This window comes from Mirounga leonina, unplaced genomic scaffold (assembly GCF_011800145.1).
Source record: "Mirounga leonina isolate KUSES-001 unplaced genomic scaffold, KU_Mleo_1.0 Mir_366, whole genome shotgun sequence".
Taxonomy (NCBI): domain Eukaryota; kingdom Metazoa; phylum Chordata; class Mammalia; order Carnivora; family Phocidae; genus Mirounga; species Mirounga leonina.
The window spans coordinates 26,987,945-27,008,272 of NW_023270709.1; the positions used below are offsets into that span (position 1 = coordinate 26,987,945).

At 49.4% G+C, this 20,328-nt stretch overlaps 3 protein-coding genes and 1 pseudogene across 4 annotated transcripts in view; 3 read left to right on the forward strand and 1 right to left on the reverse strand.

Annotated features, from left to right (window-relative positions):
• The window catches only part of LOC117997506 (endogenous retrovirus group V member 2 Env polyprotein-like), a 10,204-nt gene extending 876 nt beyond the window's left edge, over positions 1-9,328 (forward strand). The window contains exon 2 of the mRNA XM_034985852.1: positions 3,347-9,328. Coding sequence (XP_034841743.1) covers positions 3,587-4,930 — 1,344 coding nt within the window. The 5' untranslated portion in view covers positions 3,347-3,586 and the 3' untranslated portion in view covers positions 4,931-9,328. The remainder of the gene's footprint in view (positions 1-3,346) is intronic.
• The window catches only part of LOC117997523 (histone H2B type 1-C/E/F/G/I), an 881,166-nt gene that overhangs the window by 76,122 nt on the left and 784,716 nt on the right, over positions 1-20,328 (forward strand). The gene's annotated exons all lie outside the window — the stretch shown is intronic.
• Positions 9,536-20,253, forward strand: BTN1A1 (butyrophilin subfamily 1 member A1). 2 transcript variants are annotated; one of them, XM_034985837.1, is made up of 8 exons: positions 9,536-9,982; positions 13,061-13,195; positions 13,389-13,733; positions 15,499-15,780; positions 17,308-17,457; positions 17,934-17,954; positions 18,049-18,075; positions 18,463-20,253. In XM_034985837.1, exons 2-8 carry the CDS (start codon positions 13,117-13,119, stop codon positions 19,134-19,136), a joined length of 1,578 nt encoding a protein of 525 aa, XP_034841728.1. In that variant the 5' UTR covers positions 9,536-9,982; positions 13,061-13,116; the 3' UTR covers positions 19,137-20,253. The 2 variants fall into 2 exon arrangements, with proteins under 2 accessions (XP_034841728.1, XP_034841729.1); XM_034985838.1 differs by lacking the exon at positions 9,536-9,982 and adding an exon at positions 12,062-12,482.
• On the reverse strand, positions 16,553-17,094 carry LOC117997529 (annotated as a pseudogene).

Here is a 20,328-nt window from a genome sequence, read left to right on the forward strand (position 1 = left end):
TCCCCTGTCCCCTGACTCTCACCTCCCTGGTGTTGGTCCCCTGCAGGGTCCTTGGAGGACCCTCTGGTGGGTTGAGCCCGAGCTGGGTGTCCCCTGCCCCCACACTCTCATCTCCCTGGCACCACTGGATGGTCCCAGGTTTGAGCCCTCAAATATTGCTCTGAACACAAAACCAAGGAGATCCATCTGTGTGGGATACTCATATCTGGGTGAGGCAAAAAATGTCTCCCCCTTCATATAAAGTTAAAACCCAGTGCACGCTGTCCTTGGAAAAAACAGTATCCCATAAAAAGTAAATCTTTCAGAGGAATCCAGCCATTAATTTCAAAATTTCTCAAGTATGGACTGATCAAACCTTGTCAATCCCCATGTAATACCCCAATCCTCCCAGTGAGGAAGCCCAAAGGAGAATTTTGCTTTGCACAGGATTTGAGGGCTGTAAATAAAGGAGTTGCTCCCATACACCCAAGAGCACCCAACCGGTATGCTCTGCTTACCCAGGTTCCTGGCCGTGCTCAGTTTTCCACTGTCCCGGGCCTGAAGGATGCCTTTTTCTGCATATTCCTTCATGAGGAAAGTCAATATTTACTTGTCTTTGAATGAAAAACCCCTGGTACTCAAGGGACTACTTAGTACACCTGGACTTTAGAGACCACCCCCATCTATTTGGAAATGTACCGGCAAGAGAGTTACAGGAATTAAAAGTGAGACATGGGATCCTCTTACAGTATGTTGATGATTGGTTAATAGCCAGTTTGACCAAGCAGGCCTCTGACCAGAATACTGTAAAAACTTTAAATTTTCTACTAAGAGAAGATATAGGGTTCCCCCATCAAAAGCCCACATATCAGAACAACAGGGCCAATATTTGGGCTTCATCCTGACACTGGGCCATGGATCCCAAGAGGACCATCAGCGCCTTGCCCATTCCCCAAATCAGAAGCCACAGACTCTGTGGCTTTCTGGGTATGGCAGAGCCCTGTTGCATCTGATTCCCTAATTAAGGCCTAATGGTGAAGCCCCTTATCGGCCTTGAGGGGGGGGAGGGGGACCCCTACAACAGACTGATGTCAGTGGGCCTTTTTAAAGCCTTGAAAACTGAGTTGGGTGGGGCCCCTGCACAATTTACCTCTATGTCCATGAGAGGCAGGGGATTGCTTTGAGGGTCCTAGCTCAAAAGCTGGGCCCTGATCAGAGACTGGTAGCCCTTTTTTCAAAATAACTGGATCCAGTTGCTGGCATAGCCCAGCTCTCTTAGTGAGTGAGGCCTCTGAGCGGACCCTGAGTCAACATGTAACTCCCCATCAGGTTCAGACAGTATTAGAAAGTAAAGGGCACCACTGGCTGACTGGAGGAAGGCTAACGAAGTATCAGGCCCTCTTGCTAGATTCCCGGATGTTATTTGAAAAGTATGCCAGACCAAACCCTGCTACCCTGCTCCCATCTGCAGAAGGTAAGGGTCTCCAGCATCAGGGTGTGGAGACAATGGAACAGACATATTCTACCAGACCTGACCTTCAAGACAAATGCCTTGACCATCCAGATAGGGTGTCGGTTAGGGACGGGAGAAGTTTTGCGGAGGAAGGTGTCTGGAAGGCAGGCTCCATGATAATGAGCCTAGGTAGAGTCTTAGAGGCTTGAGCTCTTCCACCTCAACGCTCTGCCCACCCAAAAGCCTGAACTGATAGCCCTAATTAAGGCCTCACAGTTGGGAGAAGGAAAAAGATGAAGTCTCTATACTGATTCAAAATATGGGTTCCCTGTACCATATGCCCCATGCTGCCGTCTGGAAAGAAAGGGGAATGTTAACAACTACGAATTCACCAATAAAACACTAGGACCCAATTTTCACCCTCCTAAAGACAGTGCAACTTCCCAGTCAGGTGGCTGTAGTCCATTGTGAAAGTTGTCAAAAAGATAGGACCTCTGTAAGCGAGGAAAGTAATAAGGCTGACCAATCAACTGTTTATTTATTTATTTTAAATATTTAATTAATTTGACAGAGAGAACAAGCATGGGGAGCCTCAGGGAGAGGGAGAAGCAGCCTCCCCGCTGAGCAGGGAACCCGAGGCGGGCTTGATCCCAGGACCCTGGGATCATGACCTGAGCCAAAGGCAGACGTCTAAGGGACTGAGCCGTCCAGGCACCCCCAATCAGCTGTTTAAACAGGCCACCTGAGCTCAGGAGCCAGCTCAGATTACCACCATGAGTTCCCCGGCCAGCCACAGAACCCCCTGCTGGAACAGGAAGACGCAAAGAGACAGGGATATACAGAACAAAGCACGGGGTGGCTTATGAGATAGGACAAAATTCTCATTCCGGAAGCCCAGCAGTAAAAGCTCATTCAACATTTCCATGATGCCACCCATTATGGAAGAAACGTCCAATGGGACTTGGTGCAAAAGGTCTTTTCAGGATAGGGACTTAGACAATAAAACAAGTTACCCTCGCCTGTGACTTAACGCACCCAAAACAAACTACAGACCCATCCAATCAGTCCCCACTTCTTATACCAGTCCAACAGCAGGGGCCATATCCCAGGGAAGATGGGCAAGTAGTCTACCCTGCTGCACCACGAGCAGGCTACAAATACCACCTCGTGTTTGTCGATACTTTTACTGAGTGGGTACAAGCCTTCCCCACCGGTCTGGGAAGGCAACCGAGGTCTGTAAATCCCCTCTTAAAAGAGAATTCCCCGGTTCGGGGTCTCTAAGTCTCTCCAAAGTGAGAGACTCCTTTTACAGCTAAAATCACCCAGAGCCTTTCAGCGGCCCTGGGAATAAATTATAAATTGCATGCTCCCTGGCACCCCCATTCCTCAGGGAAGATTGAAAAGATGACTTATACCCTAAAAAAGACTTTAGCAAAACTTTGTCAAGAAACTCATGAGCCTTGGGTCCAGTTGCTTCCTATTACACTACTCAGGATTGCCACTGCCCCCAAGACTAACCTAAGATGCAGCCCGTTTGAAATGACATGGGAGGCGCCTCCTCACCCCCGGTATTTTACTAGATGGGAAAATAAGCCAGAGCTTGCATCATTTTATTTGGGACAGGTGCAAAAAACTGTTGTGGATTATGTTAATCACATGCTACCAGCACCCCCTAGAGGTAATTTAGAAGAGACTCCCCTGCCCCCGCCCCACCACCTCTGCAAATTAATCCAGGGGATCAGGTCCTCCTTAAAACCTCCTTAGAAGGAGGGCTCCCTGGAAGATCAGTTGCTACCCAAGTGGAAAGGCCCCTATTGAGTGATTTTAGCCACCCCAACAGCAGTTAAGCTCCAGGGAATCCCTAGCCGGCTACATCTTTTCAGGCTAAAACCTTTTTCTCCTGGACATCCTCAGAAATACCTGGAAGGCCCAGAACCATCTTACTCATGTGAGCCTGTGGAAGACCTCAAATACTTGTTCAAGAAGCAACCCTCAGAGTCAGATAAGTGATTATACCTTGGTGGTTTGGCTTGCTGACTTTGCTTTTTGTTGCATTTGTTTTACTTTTTCTTCTCTGTGAGTACTGTTTCGGGTCACCTCCACTCCCTGGGAAAGACCCGTTCTGCCCCTGCGGGGTCTAGAAGGTCAAAACCAATGATGGGACTGATGAAGTGGATCCTTCTCTTGGCCCTTCTCCTGGGGATGAGTTGGGAAGAAAATAACAAAGGAGGGGGAACCTGGAGAGAAAACTCAATTGTCAACTTTTCTAGCATTGTGGCCTCAGGAAATAATCTCTCTAATTGTTGGATTTGTCATCCTCACCCACAAGATGGGGTTCCTAAGCTCCAGTTTGTACCTATAAATGAGAATATTACTCTCACCTTGACTTCTGGTCCTGTTAGAAGCACAGCCCTTCTAGTAGTAGAACTTGATGATCGTGATGATATGAGGTGTGTCAGACTTACAGACTTTTGGAACCAAACTGGTCTCCAAGTTAAGCGGCCTCTTCTCTGTCAAGAACAAGGACAGCCCTGTTGCCCCTGCCGGACAGATACCTGCCTTACCAACATGGGAAGCTCGCCCTCCATTTATCCTATGTCATTTTCCTCTTCAAGCTCTTCATGTAGCCCCAACCAGACCCACTGGTGTGTGGACTCGTCTCTGCTCTCCCCAGGCGACCAACCTAACTTATCCTGTACATACTGGAAAGGAACAGCAACCCCTTCCTGGAGACTGACCTATCAGACTCCATCTGCCTTCGATAGCCAGGAGGGAATAGAAGAGGATTCAGAGCTTGGTGGGGGGCCACTGGACGGAGGGCCCCTGTCCCCCAGATGCAAGAGTACACCTAACTGGGGTCCCCTTTTACGAAGTTGGTTTAATTCCTCTTCACCCCGCCAAGCTTGTACCCCACCTGGGTATCTCTTTCTCTGCGGTCCACCACAAAATAAACTACCCTACGAAGGGAGCCCCAATTCCTCCTTCTCCTGGCCTCTTCGGGCGGTGGCCTATTCATGTGTAGATAATGTTCACTTCCGGGGAGAATGCACTCTGGGACGATTGGGTCCTAAAGGATTAGGTGCCACTATATATAACGTCACCTCTCAAACCAGACGAAAGAGAGCACCCGGGCTCATCTTGGCAACAACTGGAGAAGCCGTAGGACTGGCTGCCCCCTGGGGGGGCTTTGCTTATCATGAAACAACCTTAAAAAACCTTACCCAGGTCATAGAAAACCTGGCCACAAACACTGGTGACAGCTTCGAGGGCCTCCAGGAGTGCCCGGATTCCTTGGCTAATGTCGTACTTGACAATCGCTTAGCTCTAGATTATCTTCTGGCCAAACAAGGGGGTGTCTGTGCAGTGGTCAACAACACTTGCTGTACATACATCAACAACTCTGGGGAAGTGGAGCTAAATATTCAGGAGCCTTACCGACGAACCAGATGGTTGCGTGGGTTCAATAATCACAATGCCCAAACTCTGGGACGCAAGTAGAGGCTCTGTGCCTAGCGTTGTGTGATTCCTCCCTTCCTGGGCCCTCTTGTGGCCATCATTCCTTTGTTAATATCCAGACCCTGCCTCTTTAATCTTGGTTAAGTTTGTGTCAAACTGCTGGTGGCACAAGGGTCCCACCTACCGGGTCCCAAGAGGAACAAGGTCCCTCTAGGGCGTTAGAGCAGTCCGCGAGAGATTTTACTCCTCCAGGGTAGGACAGGGACAACGCCCCGCTCGGCAGGAAGCAGTTTCAGAAGATGAGACCCTCGGCCCCGCCTCCTTCGGAGTAAGGATGGTAACATCTCTCAGGGGGGCTGAGCTGGAACAGAGGCTGTGTCTGGGACCCCCCCCCCCCCCCCCCCCCCCCCCCCGGCTCCAGCCCACAAAGCCCGTTGCTCTGTGCCCATCGCCTTAGAAGAGGCTGAACCACACGTTTCTGAGCCGTATATCGCAGTCGATCTCGGGGATGCGGAAGCGGGATGTTTGCCGGAAGGACCTCTGCAGGAGAAACCGGACTAAACCAGCCTGTGCCGCGGGGTACCCCAGCGCTGACCCTTCACCCACTCTCCTGACGGCGGCGGCCGGGGGCGGAGACTTGGCATGCTAATGAGTCACGTGCTGCCTGCGGCCGCGTGTTGTCCACTGCGCCTGCGCGCAGCGTCCCGTGTCGCCGCCCCCGCCCCGTCCCAGCTAGGAGGTCCCTGCTTTCCCGCCTCAGCCCCTTCAAACTTTCCGGGCCTTTGTTCCCGGCGCTGCCTGCCTGGTACCGGAGCATAAGCCCCCAATAAACACTGCCTCAATCTTTCCTTGCCTCGCGTCAATGTCTGTTTTTGCTGAGAGCCAAAGAGCCCTGGGGTCGAGAACAGTCCCCCCGGTCCTCTTTCTTGGATCTCTCCAGTCCCCAGTCTCTGGTGATGTGGGTGCCTTTTTACTGAGTACAGGGAGGGTATTTTTCATATGGGAGATTTGCTTCCTACTTTTAGTGGAACGGAGGAGGGTGTGAGTGTCCTTGAACTCGCGGTTTTGTAAGTAACTTAATTAAGATAATCAGTATGACAGAGGGGCACGTCGTGGGGGCCCCCTGCCCTTTCTCCCTAGATCATTGTAGGGGAAGCCAAACTTTACCCCTCCCCATCTTGGGTGTTCAGCTCGGACTCTAACAAAAAGATTAACAAGAGAAAAACAGTTAATGCAAGCAGTGCACGTGAAAAGTAAGTCTAAATGGCAGCTTAGAATTCCAACTTATTTACCGTCTTCAATAAAGTACGATAAATTTGCAGAGAGATGACAGGACAAAGGAAAACAAATTTAGGCCCCAAGGGAAGGTAAACGGGAGGGAAGTTATGGAGAAGTCTGTAGATTCTTCTGGTTCCTCTCTGGACTGGTAAATGTCAGTCCTCCAGTAAAAGAATTTATATCCAGCCTTTAGGCAAAAAGGGGGGAAGGTAAAGAGCTCTTCCTGTGTTGACTGCTTTTCTTTTTTCTTTCTTTCTTTTTAAGGTTTTATTTGTTTTTGAGAGCGAGAGCACGAGTGGGGAGGGGTAGAGGGGAGCAAGGAGACTGATGTGCGACTCGGTCCTAGGACTGTGGGATCATGACCTGAGCCAAAGGCAGACACTTAACCAACTGAGCCACCCAGGTGCCTTTTTTTTTCATCTAACTTGAAAAGCTTTAATTTACACAAATAACTACTAAATACAAAAAGTAGATTAAAACAATTATTTTTTTTTTCTGGCAGAGTTTAAATGCACATAATGGATAATTCCAAAGAAGATGCATTTCCCCTACAGCATTCAGAACTAAAATTCTACTTAAGTCTTTGCCTCTAACTGCTTTGGCTGCTTCTAAATTACCTTCAGCTCAAAATAATTTCTATGACAAAGCGGCGTATTTGGGGTGGCCTGTTCTGCTACCTTTCATCATCAAAATTTCTGTTTTTGTTTTTGTTTTTTTTCGTCTCCCTTACATGCTCAGTGGTCATCACATGTCTGAGGCTTCTCATTTGGACAGCATTTTTATTTTGGAAATGAAATGGGGTGGGGGGCACACAGGGAAGAAGGATGAGTTTGATTCCTGTTACACTACGTCAGGCTGCTTGTCAGGTGTTTGTGCCTTTAATAAGCATTTAAACCTTAGACGTGCTTGGATTCCATGCCTTGTAAGATGACTTCCAGTCAAAAGTCATCCCAATCCAGAATCTAGAAATAGGATTCCAAGTTGTTCAAAATTGGAAGGGGTTCAGGGTGCCTGGCTGGCTCAGTTGGAGGAGCATACGACTCTTGATCTTGAGGTTGAGTTCTGGCCCCACATTGGGTGTAGCGATTACATAAATAAATAACCTTTTTAGGGATTCTCAAGGTTATAAAACCCCGAACACCTTGAGATCAGAAGAAGAATGTGGTCTCTGACTGAGAAAGCAAAAAGCAGGTATGACGGCGGCTGTCACCGTCAGACAAGCCCATTCTGCGATTGTGATGGAGTCAAAACATGTCTCCTGTGTAACCAGGTCGAAGCGCAAAGACACAAGAGCACATGCAAACCACAAAAATGACCACACATCCCTGTCTCAGCTAGCTGCTGCTTTACCAATTAGAGTTTTAACCTGCTCTGTTCTACTTCCTAAGAAAAAGTAGAATATCCGATCACACAACAGTGGCCTGGTTTCCAACAGCATTCGTCCAGAGCAACCTTTCCTTCTTAGACCCTCTCCCAAACCCCCAACACAAACTGAAATCCTATAAACTACTCCCACACCCTCTCACTGAGACACCCCACCTCCCAGCCTCCCCACGGTGTATGGGATCCACGCTGCTGTCACAGGTACCATCAAATTGGGTTTGGCCACAGGTGGGCTTTGGCTGGTGGGGTCCAGCGTGACCAGGAGCAAGTCAGAACCCTATCAGCCTCCCAGCCCTCATTCCCATCCATCCCAAACTTGGCTCCAGACTCTCAGTTAAATTCCCCAGATACAGCAACATCTCTTAGCATCTAGAGCCAAAAGGAACTTCCTGCACATTTCTAAGAACTGAAACAAAATGCATTCCTGTTCGTGATTTATTGATAGGTTTTCGGTAATCAGGTATTCACAGAAGGGAACACTCACTCCATTGTGTGATTCATAAGCACATTCCATCCTCCTTCCCGTGTCTTAACTCAAATCTTAATTGCTTTAGTTCTGTTTATTTTCCAAAGAAACTCCTAAAAGAGCTTGGAGAATTCTGGGGTTCTCCCACATTTTTCTTTAAACAAGGCTTTGCATCTGTTATAAAAACCTCTCTGTTACTGCAAAATGGAAAAACCACAATTGTATGCACGTCGGTGGCTCTTCATTCCTCTGGGACTCTGAGCTCCTACTTACTATGGATTCGAAGGCTCAGGATACACGAAAATGAAAAATACAACAATTTAGCGATGAGGGCAGATAGAAGAGAGAGAGTGTAAATTGCATCAACTTGCTCCTTAGGAGACATATAGGCCTCTTGGGAGGTGACCGTAAGATTAGTGAACTCCTTTCTCTTTCCCTGAGTAACCTGAAGGCACACTCATCTGAAGCTGATAATTAGGAAATAAGTTGGGGGGGGCGGGTGCAGGCAGGACGGGTAGGGGCTGAGGGCTGGGAGGGGAGGCCAGTGAGGAGGCTGGAAAAGGTCTTCTCAGGAGGGTAATTGACAATTCTTAGCATGGTGTCTCTTTTCTTTGGAGAAAAAAGGGATGCCTTTGGAATCTCTCACATTCACTGGCTCTGTCCCTCCCTTACCTTCCCCTCCCCTCCCTTCCCCCTCCTCTTATCTCTTCTCAGTTTCCCTCTGTGTGTGTGTATCTGTGTGTATCTGTCTGTCTGTCTCTCTCTCTCTCAGTAATCACCTGCATACACTTTCTGTGATACTCACCCTGGAAGATCCTCAGCCAAAGTGGGGCTAAACTCTGTATTTTCATGTTTGTATAGCCTCCCCCCCCAGACGGTGAATGCAGGTAGCCCTGCTTTGGAGGGTTTGCCTACCAGGTAGCAGGGAAAGAGGCTGCACGGGGTAGATTCTGGAAAGAACTCAAAGAGTGGTCCACGCAACCCTGACCCCTTCCCGGGATCCTCCTATTTCCCCCTGTTCAGTCCAACCTCACTTGGTTGGCTCCCGTAAGTTCCCTGTCTGCCCCTCCTCTGTGTTTCCTGGAACTCTCCATTTCAAAAGCATTTCCAGGAATATGACTCAGAGATGTCCCCACTCAACCAGACCCCAGCATCTTCTTGCTCCCCAGGGCACACTTCATCTCCCTCCACCTCCGTGAGCCCCTCTAATACACAGAAATCCACCCGTGTCTTCTCCAGGCCTCCTCACTTCCTTTCTAGCCACCCTTCCCTCATGCAAACCCTGGTGTGGCAACTCACCTAAACTGAACACAGGCTTGGTAAATAGGGGAATTATTTTTTTTTTAAAGATTTTATTTATTTATTTGAGACAGAGAGAATGAGAGACAGAGAGCATGAGAGGGAGGAGGGTCAGAGGGAGAAGCAGACTCCCTGCCGAGCAGGGAGCCCGATGCGGGACTCGATCCCGGGACTCGATCCCGGGACTCGATCCCGGGACTCGATCCCGGGACTCCAGGATCATGACTTGAGCCGAAGGCAGTCGCTTAACCGACTGAGCCACCCAGGTGCCCCTGGTGTCACTGTTACAATGCGGACCTATCACTAGGTCACTTCTGATGATTATCAGCATGCCAACAGTGTGTGCCCTAAGAAAGAGCAGCTGACCGCAAAGCTCCCTCGCAAGCCACTGCTTTCAGTGCTACACCCGATGCCCATTTGCCCTCATCCTTTGTCCTAGACTGGTTTAGCAAAAGAAACGAGCCCGAGACCCTGAGCCAGAGCCACCCCTCAGGGGCATGTCCACAACTCACGGAAAGCTCGCAGCTGCCTCCTCACCTGCGGCTTCTGAAGAAGGATCGAGGTAAAGCCCCTGCCGACCAGCAGCCCGTGGGAAACTCTGATCCTGCTCCAGGCCTCCGAATCAGAATCTGTTATTTAGAAAACCCTCCAGGGAAGCATAGGCTCGGGTAAGTTAAAGAAGCGCTGCTCTGGGAGGGCCAGGGGCGGGGAGGGATGTCCTAGCGCTGATAAATCATCAGATAGGGTTCACGGTGGAAACGGTACTCAGAGGCTGTTGGACAGGTGGGAAAAATGTGTGATGAGAACACAGAAAAGTAAGCAAAGGAACTAAGAGGAACCATTTAACGCCTTCCCTCGTCCATCTCCAAAAAGCACAAGAAGTTGTACAGGAAAGGAAAGGAAATCAGATGCGATACTTGGATCCGTGAAATCACGGCTACATAACAAATAGTGTTGGAAACACTGAACGGAAGGGATATATTTCTATTGTATTAATTAGTCAGGGTTCTCCAGAGAAACAGAACCAAATCTGCATTTGGGAAGAGCCGTTCTGGCAGTCTGGAGAGTCCGTTGGAGCCCTGATCTTTTGTTGGTCTTACAGTCTCAATTAAAAGGCACACTGGGGTGGTGAAGGATTTGGGCCACAAGTGTAATACAGGGTTGACATCTTTGATTTATAAAAAAAAACCAGATTGATAAGAAACAGCAGAATCTGTCTGGGGGAAAATGGGCAATTCGCCTGAAAAGATCACTTCCAGAATATGTTAAATGGTTAATATGAAAAATGATCAGTCTCACTGCCATATAAATGACTAGCAAAATAATAATTTCATCTATTTCACCCATCCTATTAGAGATGATGGGGAGTCATAGCCCTCAGTGTTGGCAGGAATTAGATGAGAAAGACATTTCCATTAATGGTGTGATAGGTTTAACAGCTCAGGAGGGAACTTTGGCAATAAGCTCATAATTCAACTTACAGACCTGATGACTATATTTCTGGGAATTTATCAGAAAGTTTGTCAGGAAGTTATCAAAGATGTGGACAAAGACTTACGTATAAAGGGCACTAGTTATAGTAGGCAAAACAAAAAACAAAAAACCCACCCAAAAACCTACTAAGAGGGGCACCTGGGTGGCTCAGATGGTTAGGCCTCTGCCTTTGGCTTGGGTCGGGGTCCCAAGGTCCTGGGATCGAGTCCCACATCGGGCTCCCTGCTCGGCGGGGAGACTGCTTCTGCCTCTCCCCCTGCTCGTGCTCTCTCTGTATCTCTCTGTCTCAAATGAATAAATAAAATCTGAAAAAAAAACAAAAACAAAAACAAAAACAAAACCCACTAAGATATCCCACCCTCTCGGGAATTATAGGAACCCACGATATGATATTATGTAAGCATAAGCAATGTTTCAAATTATGCAAAAGCTTCATCAATTCTGCCAAAATGTGAATAGAGGCTATCATTAGTTGGTGACATTATGAGTGATGTCTACTTTTTTAAAAAATGTCTTTCCAGAGGTGGCTGGCTGGCTCAGTGGAGCATACAAGTCTTGATCTTAGGCTTTTAAGTTTGAGCCCTGCATTGGGTGTAGAGGATACTTATTTTTGTTAATTTTATTTATTTATTTGACAGAAAGAGATAGCGAGAGGAGGAACACAAGCAGGGGGTGTTGGAGAGGGAGAAGCAGGCTTCCTGTTGAGCCAGGAGCCCAGTGCAGGACTCGCTCACAGGACCCTGGGATCATGACCTGAGCCAGAAGGCAGAGACTTAACAACTGAGCCACCCAGGTGCCACCCTGAGGGTACTTAAAAATAAAGTCTTAAAGGGCTGCCTGGGTGGTTCAGCCAGTTGAGCATTAGACTCTTGATTTTGGCTCAGATCATGATCTCAGGGTCTCGAGATGGAACCCTGTGGTGGGGCTTCTGCTTACCTTTCTCTCTCTTCCTCTGCCCAACCCCCAGCTCACATTCTATCTCTCTCTCAAAAATAATAATAAAAATAAATAAAATCTTTTAAAAAATAAACAAGTTTTTCCATATTTTTAAATTTTTTCATAACAATAAGAAGTTTAGCCCAAAATAAGGAAATGCAGGCTGAATTGCTTGCAGGGAGGTAACTTCTTGGAGGCCTTGAAAACGGAATCACACACATGCATTCCCAGCCTACCTTTAAATTTTCAACCCACATAAACAACAATAGGATAACAATTTACCCTCTTCTAAATCCCTATGGTATGCGAAGCACTTTACTTGCTTAATCTCATTTAATGCAGCGCCTCTCCAAAGAAAGTATTATTAACAGTATTCCTAATTTAGAGGTAAAAGAAGTGAGGCTTGAAGAGGTGAATGACTGGCTTAAGGCTTTACAATCTCATTTTAGTGTTGTCTTGACCCTCTTCCTTTTTCACCTGATTGCCTTTTATTTAGTGCAGCTCATCAGTGTATATCCTGGCTTTGAGCTGAAGACCACAAATGCACAGACCCTTCATCTCTCTGGAAAACTTCCCCCCCCCCCCAAAGGAAATGCATCTGGGGCCTGGGGGCAGGCTTTGCTGGGAGCACTTCCCCCTTCCCTCTTCCTCTGGTCTTTAACTTTTGCCCCTGGGGCCAGGAGCAGCTCTGTCACTGGGTAGCTGGACTCCTTGGTGCCTCTTCCTCCAGGATCAGAGGTCAGTGCCTGCGAGGGCTCTCATTCCCCTGAGAGAGCCAGCAGTCAGGAGGGCATTTGCTCTCCCTCCGGCTCCTTCCTCCCCAGTCCTGGGCTCTCTACCCCGCACCCTTTGCTCTCTCCAGCTCCCCTTTCTTGTGCCTTCTCCTCTCGACTTTCCTCTTTTCTCCTCCAGTTCAATCCCCTGGTTCCTGTCTTTGTCTCCATTGCTTCGCCTTTATTGTCACTGGGAAAGCGAGTTCCCAGTTACTATATTTGGGGGGAAAAGAGGCTTTTTATAGAGCAGTGGTCCCAAGACTTGTTCATTGACACGCAACCCATTAATGGGTACTACGTCTCACAATTCCCTTCTCCTACGAGTCTCCTGGGGTTTGAGGGCCTATTTGGGGGCTGTACCCAGGCTTGACCAGACCGGGCGGTGGGTGCGCGCGTGCCAACGGCTGGACCGACCGAGAGTCCGCAGTGGGAGCAGGCGGGAGGGGGGGGCTTCGGGTGCAAAGGTTGGAAAGAGCGGCAGGGAGGACGCCGCAGAAGGGGGTCTGAAGAAACTTCGTGACCTCCTGTGCACTCACGTCCTAGGCGGGAGTTCGGGCGACCGGACGCCCCCGGCGCCTGCTGCCCCGGGAAGGCTGGAGATGGCGGTTTCCCCGAGCTCGGGCCTGCCCAGGGGTCTGCTCATCCTCACGTTCTTCCAGCTGTGCCAGCCGGATTCGGGTAGGCGCCGCCTGGGTCTCCCTCCCTGGCCCCCTCAGCCGCACCCGCGGCCGGAACGGCGCAGGAGAGGCCTCGCTAGCGCCCTCCGCGGGGTCCCCGAGGCGCAGGAGCTCCGGTCGCGGGGACTGAGCCTGGTCGCTGTCGGCGCTCAGCCGCCCCCTCCGCACCCTGTCCGCCCGCCTGGTTTTCGCAGCCCACTTCGACGTGATCGGGCCGGCGGAGCCCATCGTGGCCGCGGTGGGTGACGACGTCGAGCTGCCCTGCCACCTGTCGCCGAACGTGAGCGCCGAGCGCATGGAGCTGCGCTGGGTCCGCGGGAAGGTGGCGGCAGTGCTGGTGCGGCGGGACGGGCGCGAGCAGGCGGCCGAGCAGGCGGCCGAGTACCGCGGCAGAGCCACGCTCGTGGCCCGCGACATCGCGGCGGGGCGCGTGGCCGTGAGGATCCACCGGGTCAGGGCCTCGGACGACGGCGAGTACCGCTGCTTCTTCCGGCAGGACGGAAGCTACGAGGAGGCCGGCGTGCACCTGAAGGTGGCCGGTGAGTGCGCGCGGTTGGGCTTTGTCCGGCGACTTCCAGGCGGCGCACATTTGCCTGTGGCCCCGTGACTGTGGAAGCCACCCGATTCTTTGCCCAAATCCCTCCCGGGATGGAAGAGGTTGGCAGGCCTAGAGTGGGAGGTGACCCGGCGGGGCGTTTGAGAGTGGGGACAGAGCATTTCCCCACGTCATGAGTTACATAAATGGAAGATGCAATGGCTATATAACATTCTTCGCCGTGAGTACCTCGTAATACACTAATACACTTGCTCCAGGCTCAGAATTGAACATTTAAGTCGTGTCTACCTTTCACCGCTAGGGTGAGGCTGTGCTGCGCATCCTTTGAAGCTGCTTTATGGGTTAGAACCTAAGGGCGGATTAAAAAAAAAAAAAAAAAAGAACCTAAGGGCGGATTTCCTAAGGTCCTAGAGCGTGGCTGCTCCTTCACATTCTTGATCCACGGAGAAAAGTGTGGGTTTTTGTTTCCTTTCTGGCTTCAAGCCCACATTCAGGGCGGAAACCATAATGGAAATGGTAAGCATTCAGGAGGAGAGTGAGCATTGTGCTCTGACTTTCCCACTTACTAGTGAATGGAAGCAAATAAATCTCTTTCTGAGCCTTATTTCCTACTGAAAAAATGGGCATGCACCTATCAAATGAGATTTTGCAAGAATGAAATAAAATTACACGATTCCTAAGAAACTGCCTTGTCAATGTTTGCAGAAGCATTGCATACGTGTAAGATATTATTACTGTGCCTCAGACTGCAGGTCGGTGGCTCTGCAGCATATAAATGTTTTGCCTTTTATGTATATATTAAAGGTAAAGTTAAAAAATACTGGGGTGTAATTTGGGTCCCTGCCTCAGAACAGGGTGTCCCATGTGGCAGCATTATGTATAACTCACATTTCCTTTTTAGGTAATTATCTTAAAAGTTGACAATAAAACCCTAGAGATGTGATAGCATAGAACTGTCATTGTTACCTCTTATGAGTGATAGATACATTTGAGATTCTGCTGAAAGTGGCAGCCCTTTCCATGAAAAGAATCCACACTGTCACATAGACACACATACTGGGACATGGATTTCGACTAACAGTGTGGACACGTGTTTGAGGAGCCTTCTCTGCAGCTTGGTGTTTGTCTATACTCTGTAGAATTGTGAGAATAATCAGGCTGAAGACAGAAGGGAAAAACAGCTTTATGTTGATATATGTTAGGACATAACTGTGTTGGGGGGAAGACGAGGTTGAAACCCATTTAAGAAAATTCCTGAATCAGTATCACAGGTAAAGGAAGCTTAGATTGACAGCTACAAGCTCAATGCAAAGAAGCCGCAATCCCCCTTCTCTTCAGGTACTCCTCTCGGATCATCCTCAAATACCCACTCCCAGTTCTCCTTCTCTTCAAAGTCTTTTGGTAATACTTCAGACCGCAAAGCCCTCTCCCCTCTCTGGAGCTCCCTTACCTGCCTTTTTTAGCCATTGGTCTCCCTGTTCCTGCTGATTAGAAAAGCTCCCTATGTCTGTCCATCAAACTCCTGCCCTCACTTCAAACCCTAACTCCCAATATGGCATCCCTCTCTGATAAGGTTATGAAATTCCTTTTATTGATACCACAGCTTCCTTGTGTCATGAAATAGGAGATGAGTCCCTCTCACTCCCAGTCCCTGTGCGCTTCTTTTTCTCAAACTGTGTAACCCTGTGGTTATAAGGCTCCCAGAAGGTTGTCCACTGAAAAAGTAAGGCCAGCCTCTCTCTCCATAGCTCTGGGCTCTGATCCTCACATCCATATGGAAGTTCGAGAAAATGGAGAGGTCTGGCTGGAGTGTACCTCGGTAGGATGGTACCCAGAGCCCCAGGTACAGTGGAGGACTTCTGAGGGAGAGAAGTTTCCATCCACGTCAGAGTCTAGGAATCCTGATGAAGAAGGCCTGTTCACTGTGGCAGCTTCAGTGATCATCAGAGACCCCTTCATGAAGAATATATCCTGCTGTATCCGGAACCTCCTTCTTGGCCAGCAGAAGGAAGTAGACATCTCCATACCAGGTCAGTGAAATCAGCGCTGGGTTCCTATCGGACACAGTTTCAGGGCCATATTACCTGGGACACCTGCCCAAGGTAGGCCCTCATGGTGCACCTGTCCACTGTTCCCACCTAAGCTCCTGACCACTGACATGAAGGAGCCCCACCAATTTCATTAGAAGAGAAAAGATTCCAAATGCATAAAATCTGCCTTGATCTCATAGAAATACCAGATTTTCCATTTTAGGAGATATATCTTAGATACAGAGGCTTTGCCTCTGGGGCTTTCTCTCCTTGAGTAATAAGAAAACCCATTTCTACCCTTGCCCCTCTGTCTTCCCCATCCTATGCTAGAGCTCTGTCTAGGTTTCCAGGGTCCTCAGGAAAGCAAATCTCATTATTCCCTCCAGACTACCTCTGGTTCAGGCAGGAACCTTTCCTTATTCTTTGGTCATTGAGTCCCATCCTGTAGCACACAGAGGTGACATTTTCCCTTCCTGATTTACTTCCTTCATCCCTTTGGCTTCCATCCTGCATTGATAGTTAAGAAAGAATTTCCACAATAACATGAATTGACCCATTACTTTCTTCCCTTCCCAGGTCCTGTCCCGAAATGACTCTTCTTTTCTTCTTGCCCATAATCAAAACTTTACTGAAAAACTGATACCAAAATAGATCATTGTTGTATCCCTTACAAAATTAAACATAATTACATTATCTTGGTACACTAACTGGAATTACTGAACCGATAAGGCTTTCTGCAATGTAACAGAAATTCAAGAGGTTGTGGGGACCATTAGTGTTGCTTTCTCCTAAATGAACACCCTTCTGTGAGTCTGGCCTTTCTCCTGTTGGCTGGGACGGCACTGTTGAGCACCCTCTACAAAGGACCACTGTCTGAGCACGGCTGAAATCCAGGGTAATCTTGTAGCAACCTTGACATTTTCCATCCATAAAAAGGGAATTTGGGCTTTGAACTACCCATTTCTTTCTTTCTTTCTTTTCTTTTCTTTTCTTTTTTTTTTAAGATTTTATGTATTTATTTGACAGAGAGCACACAAGCAGGGGGAGGACAGAAGGAGAGGGAGAAGCAGACTCCCTGCTGAGCAGAGAGCCCAATCCCAGGATCCTGGGATCATGACCTGACCTGAAGGCAGACGCTTAACCAGTTGAGCCCCCCCAGGCGCCCCCTAGCCATTTCTTTTTATGTTTTTTTTCTTTTCCCCTTCCAAGGGCAGGTGTAGTAAATCTCCAGCCAAGGGCATGTTGATCCTTCTGCAAGCCCAGCCAGTCCCCATCTCTAAGGTGACACTGTCAGGCCTGAAATGACTCCTGTTCATCTTCATTCCTCTCTTTCTCTGCCCTCTCCCATCTAAGATCAAAATTTTTCTGAAAAGCCTGGAGCAGCAACATTGGAAGGTCTATTTTTTGCCCTGGGAGGAGTGGGAGAGGGCCAGGTCATCCTCTCTTCCAACCCCCTTCGGAATCAAGTAGAGCTGGCCTTGCTCAGAGTCACACAACAACTCGTCCTTCTTGGGGATTTTGTTTCAGCTTCCTTCTTCCCAAAGTTGACTCCCTGGATGGTGGCGGTGGCTGTCATCTTGATGGTCCTAGGAGTTCTCACAATTGGGTCCATAGTTTGCACTTGGAAACTCTACAAGGAAAGATCCAGACAGAGAAAGGATGAATTCAGCTCTAAGGGTAAGTCATAGGCTGCTTGTCGGGCGTGCTTCCGAGTGGGATTGGATCCAAGTCCTTTGGGACGGCTGCCAATGGGAAGATATTTGATTCTAGAATTTTGAGAGTCAAGAAGGGGGATTATAAAGCACACTGATACCCAATATGAAGGTCTGGGGCGAAGGAGTCAAAACCAGTGCTAATTGAGATATCAGACCAGCTATTCACTCACTACCCTCCCTCAGACTCTCTCCTTCTAACTTGGTTTCCCAGGAAAGATTAACGATCTGATCCCAAGCCAGTAGGAACTTCCTGCACATTTCTTAGAAAAACAAAACAAAACGAAACATAATCCTTGTTCCTCATTTGTTGATAGAGTTTCAGTAATCAGGTAATCATGAATTAACCCTGCACTCCTTTGTGTGTTCCTCACACTAGCTTTCTCCCCTCCCTCATGTCCACTCTAGAAGGTCATTAAGGTATTTCTGTTTCTTTTCTAGAGAAACTCCTGGAAGAACTCAGTAAGTTCTCTCTTCTTGTCATTATTTCACCAACAAGGTGTTCTCTCTCCTTATTAGAAAGCCTGTCACTGACTCTCTCTCTCTTTCATTGCAGAGTGGAAAAAGGCGACAGTGCATGCAGGTCGGTGGCTCTGAACGTCTCAGACTTCTCAGGGGCTCTGAGGCTCTATGCCCCAGGGATTCAAAGTCCTGTCATACTTGGAAATAAACACACTAACCCAGTTTTGCGGGGGGATAGATAGGGGAAAGATGATGGCAAACGGCCTTCACATTTTCCTTGAGGCACATAGAAGGCCCTTGGAAGATGTTTACAAGACAAGCCCCTCTGACAGAGACCCGTGACTGTTGACGGGTCACAGGAGGGGGCCAAACAGCTCCCCTCCTGTGGGGACCTGCCAACTTCTAAAACAGTGCTCTATTTTTTTTTTTTTTTTTTTGAGAAGAAAGAATAGGTCTTGTGACCCCTAATGCTCACTGATGCTCAGACTTGCTCTCTCTCTGTCTCTAGTTGATGTGACTCTGGATCCAGACACCGCCCACCCCCACCTCTTTTTGTATGAGGATTCCAAATCTGTCCGACTGGAAGATTCACGTCAGGAACTGCCTGAGAAACCAGAGAGATTTGACTTCTGGCCTTGCGTGTTGGGTCGTGAGACCTTCACAGCAGGGCGACATTTCTGGGAGGTGGAGGTAGGAGACAGGGCTGACTGGGTGGTCGGGGTGTGCAGGGAGAATGTGGTGAAGAAAGGGTTTGACCCCATGACTCCTGAGAATGGGTTCTGGGCTGTGGAGTTGTATGGGAATGGGTACTGGGCCCTCACCCCACTGCGGACCCCTCTCCCCTTAGCAGGACCGCCCCGTCGGGTTGGGATTTTCCTGGACTACGAATCAGGAGAGGTCTCCTTCTACAATATGACTGATGGGTCCCATATCTATACTTTCTCCAACACCTCCTTCTCTGGCCCCCTCCGGCCTTTCTTCTGCCTGTGGTCCTGTGGTAAAAAGCCCCTGGCCATCTGCCCAGTCACCGACGGGCCTGAGAGAGTCACAGTTGTTGCTGATGCCAAGGACTTCACTAAGGAGATCCCACTGTCCCCCATGGGGGAGGACTCTGCCTCTGGGGATACGGATACCCTTCATTCTAAGCTAATCCCTACCCAGCCCAGCCAAAGGGCACCTTAAGGAATGTCCCAGCCCAGCTGCTTTCCTTTGTCCTAAGCCCTCCCCTCCATCCCCTCTGACATACCAGCGGCCAGGTCCACCCAGCCCCTGTTTCCCCCTGTTGGGAACGAATCAGTTGGTCTTGGGGAGGTGGGGTGCGGGGCCTTCCTCATCGGCTTCTGTGCTGATCCTCAGGGGGCAGGAGGTCACGCTGAAGCTGCTTCCAGCAGTCTCCTATCCCTGGAGGCCAAATCCTATAGGGAGGGGCAGCTCAGCGATCAAGATGGGGTTAGGTTGGCATGGGGTTATGACAGAAACATCTGGGTGTCCAGGATAGGGATGTGTCGAGGAACAGGTTTTAGGCAAGCAGGAAACCCAAAAGATTCTGGGAAGAGAAGATTCAAGGCTGAAATTCCATAAAGGAACTGGGGGGGACATCATGAGGGGAACCCAGGCCAATGATGAACACCTAGCCGGTTTCTAGACTTTCTGGGCCTGTATGTCCAGCTTTCTAAGACATGTCCTACAGAGTAGAGAAAACTGGCCCTACTTCTGCGGGATCTGAGCCATGGGTATGGGGACCTGGGGAAGGGATGAAATGAGTGGGGCTGGGGGGCGAACCAAAGATCTGATCCAGGAGAAAACTTCAGACCAAACCCAGTCTGGGTGCCTGGCCGTGCCCCAGATCCTGCTCTCCTCTCTGCCTTGACCTGTTTCCCCCTCACCCGGGGGTCCTTCCAACCTCACTCCGTGGACGCCACACAAGTTTCCAGCTCTCTTCTTCCTTTCACTGTAGAATCTCTCCATCCCAGAGGCTTTCCAGGAATCCTCCTCAGTGACATCACGGCTTTATCCACCAGGGTCGGCCTCAGGGCCCCTCAGCCCTCCTCCCAACCTCTGGGTTATACCCCCAAAGGCATCTTCAGTTCGCTCCCCCCGCCGCCCATGCGCACCCCCCACCAGGGTTCACTCGCCCCACCCCACGGGCTGCTTGTCCCCAGGCCCCAGATGCCGCGTCCCTGTGTGAGCACAGCTAGCTGACCATGTCGCCTTGTGTCTGCACTTCCCTGTATACGGTGGCTCGGCATGCCCCCGAACTGCGGGTTTATCTGGGCTCACACCTTCCATTTCCATTGCGTTTTTCCCGTTTCCAGAGTAGATGTCGCCCATGGTCTTAACCTAATAAATAAGTCTGTTGATTGCCGAAGGGGGC